Here is an 8,226-nt window from a genome sequence, read left to right on the forward strand (position 1 = left end):
AATCACGTTAAGTACTCATAAATAGGACCAAACAAGCCTTTTTACATCATTGGTCACCCTAGGTGACACTTTGACCACATTGAGCAACCATATGACAACATTGACAACACTATGACAATTTTTCCCAAATAAGGCCAATGACCAATCCAACTCACCCATTGGGTTCCAAACTTATTACAAATGGTCCATAGGACCTTATTGACTCAAACATGACAAAACACATGAAAATTACATTAGCAAGCCTCATGGAAGCATAATCCCATTATGTGCTCCTACACCAAGGCAATAAAGTTCAGATTTAAATTCTAGGATGATAAGCTTCATGGATTAATACAAAAATAAATTTGATACTCCTCAAATATTAGTTATAATGGTACAAAATTTGGGCTGGATTTGATAAAAAAATTTAGAAAAGAAGTAAAACACAAGTTAAACAGTACAAATCCCAAAACCCTAAATTATTTGATATAGAGTAAAGTTAGTATTACTTCTCTCTTCCTACCCGATTCGAATATTTTGGATAGTATTCGTGGGGCGCCATGGTTCACCCATGTCTAAATGGAATGGCTCACTACACGAATTAGGGTGCTCGTGAAGGTAGGGTTCAACGGTAGCATTGGCTAAGGATGAGACCACTTCCCTTCCATTGCCGGAAGTTGCCGGATAATCTGCCTAAACAGCAATATTGAAGATCTTTACCAGACGTTTACACAAACCCTAAATTAATGCCAAGACAGAGGAAGCAAGCATACCTCACAATCTGCAGAAGTGTCCATGGTCGCCTGTTTTCTGAGAAGGTCGCATTTAGCCCGGGGTTCTCTATTTATTCGGCTCCTAACAGTTTGTGTTCATGGTGGTGCTCATTTTTTCTCTCCCAAAATCAACCACGCCAGTCAGAAATGTGGCAAGATGTCTGCGGTGCCAGTCAGGTGCGTGTGTCTCCAAACCGCCGGAAAGAAGCACCCAATCAATTAAGGAAGCTGCAGAGGAATGATCATTCCAAGCGAAAAAACCCCCACAAAGAGCCTACCAGCTAATTAAAGTATTAAATAAAATCTAGCCTTCTTAATTTAATTCATAACTTTAAACTCACTGTAAAACCTGTGAACTACTCGTGGTATGCCGGAAAATGTTCGTCAAAATGTCTTTTCAACTTCAACTTTTTAAAAGATTCCTACATAGTTGATGAAAGTTCAAAGCGGACAACACGGAATTTCGAGTGTGTGGGCTCCATTCTCCAGTATCCCATGTCCTGTCTCCATCATTCACTCGAATCTCTCTCCTCCTCACATTTTTTCCACTACTTTGCTTTATAACGCTCTTTTAATCATTTGCTCTTGCCTTACCATTACCTTTCATTCTTTCGTCCCCTGCGTCTCTCTCTGTTTTACATTTTCTCTGCTTTTATCAGGCAGTTTCCCCTTTTTTCCAGTTTCTCTTCAATGGCAACGCCCAATGAGACTACCAATGCCTTTGAGGAGGTTGTGCCGCCATCTGCATCATCTTCAAAACCAGGGAAAAGGGTGCCCTGCGATGTATTCATTAACCACCGCGGACCAGACACCAAGCACACATTGGCTACCTCTCTCTACCATGCCCTGAAATCCATGGGACTTGAAGTCTTTTTAGATCAACCGGAGCTTGAACTGGGCGATTTCATACCATCTGAAATACAAGATGCCATGACTACTTCTTTCCTTCATATTGCCATACTTTCACCCAAATATGCAGACTCTCCTTGGTGTTTGGCCGAATTATCGTTTATGCTGAAATCAGGCAACACCATCATTCCTGTCTTCTACGAAGTTGATCCCGGTGCTATCCGCTGGACTGCCCAAGAAAAAGGAGTCTACACTGATGCATTCGCCAAACATAAAGAAAACGGCAGATACAGTGCAGAAAAACTAGAGAATTGGAAAGTGGCGCTGCAAAACGTTACATATCTTACTGGTTACATTGTGAAGGATAATGAGTAAGTACCAAAAACCCTCTTCTTTAGTTTCAGATTCCTGTGTTTTATTACTGTAACTTTCCTTCCTCCTCCATTTATAGGTGTGATGTCATTTTATTGTTTGACAGTTTGTTTGCCTTCTTCGTTTTGGGTTTTTTTCTGTTTAGACTTCAGAGGTGAACCCATTTTTTTTTTTAAAGAAACGTGTCCTGTTATACTCCTCCCTGATACCAACAAATTGCAAAATAATTTGTAATATCCCTTTCTAGAAATTTCCTTTTTTGATAAACATCTCACATTTACAATTAATTACAAATATCATTTTACTATAGTATATTTCAGATTTACAATTTACAATTTATAATATTATTTTGAAAATATTAAACTTATTTTTGAATATTTATTGTAATGTTTCTTATAATTTGTACCTATTTCTTTAATACAAATGTCTTGAAATATTTCTGTTACAGTTGGATATTTTTGTCCCCTAACTTGATAAAGAAATTAAGAGTTTTTGTCCTTAAATTTCTGATCTATGAGGAATTTAGTCCTTAAGATTGCTAAATCTTCAATTCATATATCATATAAGAATCATAAATAATTATCTGAATTGTCCTTTCTTTCCCTTTATTTATCTTCTTACATACCATTTTTACTCCAATAGTCACAACCCTTTGGATGCCTCTTGACTTTTAGTTAATTATTTTTTATTCTTTATTAGAAGAAAATCACTGTCGTAAGAGAATTCATTCATTATAACTACTAATGATATCCTCTTAACTGTTGCCTAATAAACCCTAACCATCTTGCACTTATCTATTAATCAACCATCTTGCACTTATCTATTAATCTTGTAAGGGATAGGTATTTTATTTAATTGGGGATATTCAAATTTAGGTGGGGGCATGACAGTCCTCCTTGTCTAAGATTGCTTGTCCTCAAGCAATCACAAGCCATGCTGTTACTTGGAGTTACTAGGATCCCAAATCATTCTTGTAGATTTGTAATTCCTAGACATTCATCCTCCTTGTGATGTAATTATCTTATGCTATGAGACTCTGATATAATTAGGAGTTGAAAACTTTGCACTAAATGATGCTTCTCTCTTTTTCATGGTTAAGTCTAACTCTATACTACAATGATGTTCTTGGAGAATAGCTGTTACTATACTTGCCTCAACTAGACTGCTAATATAGCTCTTTAATGTCTTAAGGTTGATGTCATCCTCTAAAGTATTAGGACAATTTGGTGTCCAATATACTTTTGAATCATGTATTTGTATTTTCCAATAACTCTTAACAACAAAATTAAGAGCTGGAAATTGGCAATCCTTATAGAGAAGAAACAAAAAGGCATATTGCAATAGCATAATGTGAAATCAAGTAAGGGAAGCATCAATCCAAAAATAAATTTCCCTTTTGGCATCAACTGCATCTACAAAGAATTGTTTTGATTGGCCCAACCTCCACACAATTTCATGGATATTTCTTTGAGGCAAAGCAGGAAAATGAACTTTCCATTTATTAAGATGACAATTAGAGGTATGAAACACATATATGACCTTAAATGCAATGTACCTTTTTTGAAATGATTTTATATCTTTTTGGTCCACTTTCAATATTCTCATGTTTTACAACTAGTCCAATCCAATGAGATAGTTTCTAGAAATATCCCTAAATTATTCTTCTTTTCATTGGACAACTTAGGATCCATGGGGTGGATTCCATAAAAGTCATTGCTGGTTCTAGTAAATCTCATTTGTTTATTCTCCAATTCTAAATATTACCCTTTAAAATGATTACATGAGTTTCAAGCGTAGAATCATCCTTTTCACCAACTAAAATATGGAGAAACTTAAACAGAGATTTGTGTATTGGGCGGTCGACATCAGTATAAATATTGAATTACAAGAAAATCTGATTTACTTTCCCTAAATTCTTTTAGTGTTTCTAGGCATTCCATTTCAACCTCATGATATTGGTGTTACATTTGTATCAACCTCATTCTATTTCAACCTCTTTTGTATCAACTTACATGCACTATTGGAACATTTTTGGGCTGATGATACGAAGGTACAATATAACACACAATCTTCTAAAATAGCTCTCATTAATTGCATACTGCTCACACACATATGTATGATGTTACAAGAGGAACATTGAATTTTTAAATTTTTGGCTTCTTCAATAAAAGAGCTTATCCTTTGCAATCAAGTGGATATGAGAAGATATTCTATAACATAATAAGTTTTGTAAAGCTTCTGATTTTATTAACATACAGAAGTTTTATTGTTTAATCTTTGTTTTTTTCAATTTCGATTTAGAGAGTTAAAACATTGCCTGTATGTAAAATGGATGACTATTTTTATGTTTAAATATATTTATTTGTCTTACTATCATTTAAAAAATGTTTTATCAATTTTGTTCAATAAAATTTTTTTATTTTGTTTTTGAAAAAATTTCACTTGGGTGACTTTTTTGAATGTTTTTTGGTTTAGTGATGAAGGGAAAGAGAAATTGTTGAAGGCTATTAAAGATTACATACATAAGCACTCTCAAAAGATCCCATTGGTGGTGGCCAATTTTCCTGTGGGTCTTGATGAAATATTACAAGACTTTGAAAGAAATGCATTTGACTCTTCTGAAAATATAAAAATTGTAGGGATTGTTGGTATGGGTGGGTGTGGTAAAACTACACTAGCAAAAGAATACTACAATAAGACAAGATTATCCATTTATAAGTGTAGCTTTATTCACAATGTGCGGGATGGATCTAAAAGAGACCTGTATAACAAGCAAAAAAAGATGCTGCAAGATCTTGGTTTCAATGATGCTGGAAAAGTTGATAATGTAGAAATTGGAAAAGCAATTTTAGCAAAGCGTTTGAAATCTATTCAAGTGTTTATTATTTTGGATGATGTAGAGCATCAAGATCAGTTGGAGTCTCTATTGCCAGTAAAAGATAGTCTTGGACAGGGTAGTGTGATTATTGTCACAAGTCGAGAATCTGGAGTTCTTACATCATGGGGAATCTCCTCCATTTATAAGATGAAAGAATTAAATCGCGAACATGCCATGAAACTTTTTTGTTGGTATGCTTTCCGACAACCCTATCCAATAAATGGATTTGAAAATCTTGTTCAAAATTTTTTAAAAGTCTGCAAGGGATTGCCCTTATCCCTCAAAGTATTAGGAGGACTAGTTCATGGAATGTCCGAGGATTATTGGAATTCTCAATTAAACAAGGTCTCCAGAATATTGCCTGAAGACATTAAAAGCATATTAAAAGTGAGCTTTGATGCACTAGATAAGGAAGAAAAAGATGTATTTTTAGATATATCTTGTTTCTTTATAGGAATAGAAGAACAGTCGGCCGTCACTGTATGGGATGGGTCCGGATGGAGTGGGCAGCATAGTTTGGTAAGACTTAAGAATAAGTGTCTGGTTGAGCTTGATGAGTGGAATTGCATAACAATGCATGATCATCTGAGGGATATGGGGAAAGAAATTGCATTGGAAAGAGAAATCGATAAATCTCCCTACCGTCTTTGGTCACCGGAGCAAATTCGCGACATTGAAATAGAGGGGCAGGTGAGCTCAATATCATGTTTTGTATGCCATCCAGTATTTTGACATGGAAATGTTGTTGGTACGTCTAACTGTTTTAAAACCTTGTTTTTGTTTTTTCATTTAGGACGGCGTGCTAAATCGGGGGATTAGGGGGATTCGAGCGGAAACAGATGAGTTTTACGAAGAATGTATGAATCTTGTGGAGGTTGCGACAGGATCAGGTAAAAGGTTTAAGCGGCAATTAGAAATCCTGTTTGTCCATAACAACTATTTTACAGGAGAGCTAGCTACACTATCAGCAGGCCTTGTCTGGCTGCGATGGGTCAACTTTCCGCACTCAGCTCTTCAGTTATGGCTTCCTTTGAAGAAGTTAAGAATTTTAGAGCTTGAGAATGCTGAAAAGTTAGAAGAACTGTGGAGCGAGACTGCCGATGTAAGTATCTTTCTTTACTGTTATTTATGCACAGTCAAAACCTTGAATGTCTTTTAGTTGTTGTCTTAGTTAAAAACGAATGTCCCTGCAGCCTCCTGTGCAGTTGAGAGAGCTGATTATCTCTGATGCCAAAAGATTCCAGAGATTTCCGAGCTCAATAGGACGTCTACTGCATTTGAAAAAGATATCCTTGGGCTGGATAAGGGAAATCGTAGGTCTGCCAGAAGAGTTTTGTCAACTCCAATCGCTGGAGCACCTTGATATATGCGGATGTCATAAGCTACAGTTGCTGCCTAGCAGGTTCGGCGATTTGAAAAACCTGCGGCATCTAGATTTGAGAGGCGCTGGGTTGATGATGTTGCCAGCTTCATTTAGGCAACTCATAAATCTGCAATATATTTGTTTACTTTTTTGCCTCGAGCTCACCTTGCATCCGGACATTCTTGAAAATATGACAAAGCTTGAAGCTATGCTTGTTTCTGGATGTGAATTACAGGAATTGCCTGCTCAAATCATAAATCAGCAATCGCTCAAAACGCTGAATGTGGGCTCCAGAAGCTTGATGGAATTACCAAATGGCATTGGTCACCTGAGCAAATTGGAAGCGCTGACAATCGGAAGCAGTTCGTTGAAATCTTTGCCACCTTCTATTGGGAATTTGTCCTCCTTGATTCGTCTTGAAATTTGTTCTGAGAAGTTGGAATCCTTACCAGAAACACTTACGCAGCTTACCAGCCTTCACAGTTTGCATATTCGGGGCTGCCCCCTAAGAGAATTGGATATCTTGTCCGGGTGCTCTTCTTCTTCCTTGTACAGCCTCAAATTTCTAAATGTAGAAGAGTCTCTTGTGTCGAGGATATCAATCTCTGAACAATGTTGCCCCAGCCTGGAGTCTCTATCACTTAGGGACAATCGCCACTTGGTAGAGATAGATAGCTTGCCGACATCAGTGAAGACCATAGAGTTGATAACTTGTGAAAAGCTAAAAAGCATAAGCAGTGTCTCTAGTCTGGTAAACCTTGAGAAGCTGGTTTTAAGAAAGTGTGGGGAGGAATTACAAGGTTTTCCAAATTTTGAAGAACTAGTCTCACTCAAAAAATTTGAAATCACAGAAGCTGCTGAACAGATGAAGATAATAGAAGGCTTAGAATATTGCAGGTCATTGGAGACACTGATATTACACGCTTGGTGGAAGGTACCAGTCATAACAAGCCTGGAGAATATGGAGAGTTTGAGAAGTGTAGAGCTCTTAGCATGGAACGACATTTCGACATTAGAACATTGCCTTCAGACTATAAAGGTAACAATAGTTTTTAGATACACCAACTTATTATGTAATGAATGTTCATCGGTTTATTGTATTGTATTGTAATATTTTTGCAGAAATGGCCATCAGAATGTATAATTTGTGCAAGCACAGCGTGTGATGTGGAGGTGGCTCTGAAGTCTTTTACCTTCTCGGGTCTCACTTTAGTTGACTCATGGAAGGGGGAGAATACTCGTCGAATGACTTTACAATGCGGGCAGAGACGTTCTTCCAACGCAGCAGCAATATTGTGCTTTGTTATAAATTCTCTTTCCCATTACACCCATTTAGGCTCGTTGCAGGACGGCATGCCCAGGTCGTCAATGATTGTGAAACAAGGGCAATGGGTATGGATAGGTGTTTTTACACAATCTTCCCCTTTGGGAAGAGAAGAGGAATTTGCACTGCAGAAATGCGGTAGTATTCCGGCAGACGAAGACATGGGAATCTTAATGGTGGGCGAGGAAGAAAAAGTAGTGAAAGCTTTTTATCAATTATTACAATATTTGAGTAAATCAGGTGACAATAGTATGAATCAATGATTATTATAATTTTTCATTATTAGTCCCTGCCAATTAATGTTTTGGGTTAGCTGTTTAGAATTAAGGAGATTTTAGTGCTCCAATCTGTTGTATAAGTTTTTCAAGTTCCATTTATAAAGTTTGGTTGTGCTCATTGTACCTATTGTCTATATGTCTAATTTTCAACAAGATTCGGTTACCTCTTTTAGCATTGTATTTTCCTTAACAGCCATGTTCACTGTTTACCGACTGGCTATTTGAGCTGTTCTATTGTTGGCTGTTCACAAGTTGTGATGTTTAGTCATGTTGTTCATATCTGATTGTTTCAGTTGTAGTTAGTTCTGCTAGTGAACAGTTTATATTTCATTTTATGCAGTTTCATTGTTGGACTGCCTATTCTTTTTCTTTGTACTTTATTTCATTTGGCTTCTTCAATATTAAAAAAA

General features: G+C 36.7%; 1 protein-coding gene across 2 annotated transcripts; it reads left to right on the plus strand.

Moving 5' to 3' along the window:
* Nucleotides 1–1,092: 1,092 nt before the first annotated feature.
* On the plus strand, nucleotides 1,093–7,979 carry LOC131043776 (disease resistance protein RPV1-like). 2 transcript variants are annotated; one of them, XM_059207981.1, is made up of 5 exons: nucleotides 1,093–1,972; nucleotides 4,449–5,541; nucleotides 5,645–5,953; nucleotides 6,045–7,253; nucleotides 7,337–7,979. In XM_059207981.1, the coding sequence occupies exons 1-5, from the start codon at nucleotides 1,443–1,445 to the stop codon at nucleotides 7,799–7,801; spliced, it is 3,606 nt and encodes a 1,201-aa protein (XP_059063964.1). In that variant the 5' UTR covers nucleotides 1,093–1,442; the 3' UTR covers nucleotides 7,802–7,979. The 2 variants fall into 2 exon arrangements, with proteins under 2 accessions (XP_059063964.1, XP_059063965.1); XM_059207982.1 differs by having other exon boundaries at nucleotides 7,374–7,546.
* Nucleotides 7,980–8,226: the final 247 nt, after the last annotated feature.

This window comes from Cryptomeria japonica, chromosome 7, assembly GCF_030272615.1.
Source record: "Cryptomeria japonica chromosome 7, Sugi_1.0, whole genome shotgun sequence".
Taxonomy (NCBI): Eukaryota; Viridiplantae; Streptophyta; class Pinopsida; order Cupressales; family Cupressaceae; genus Cryptomeria; species Cryptomeria japonica.

Bases quoted from the DNA above. Each gene is read 5' to 3' on its own strand.
- LOC131043776 (XM_059207981.1), top strand. From the start codon at position 1,443: ATGGCAACGCCCAATGAGACTACCAATGCCTTTGAGGAGGTTGTGCCG. The intron at 5,542-5,644 runs GTGAGCTCAATA...TTTTTCATTTAG, and splicing joins ACATTGAAATAGAGGGGCAG to GACGGCGTGCTAAATCGGGG. The intron at 7,254-7,336 runs GTAACAATAGTT...ATATTTTTGCAG, and splicing joins ATTGCCTTCAGACTATAAAG to AAATGGCCATCAGAATGTAT.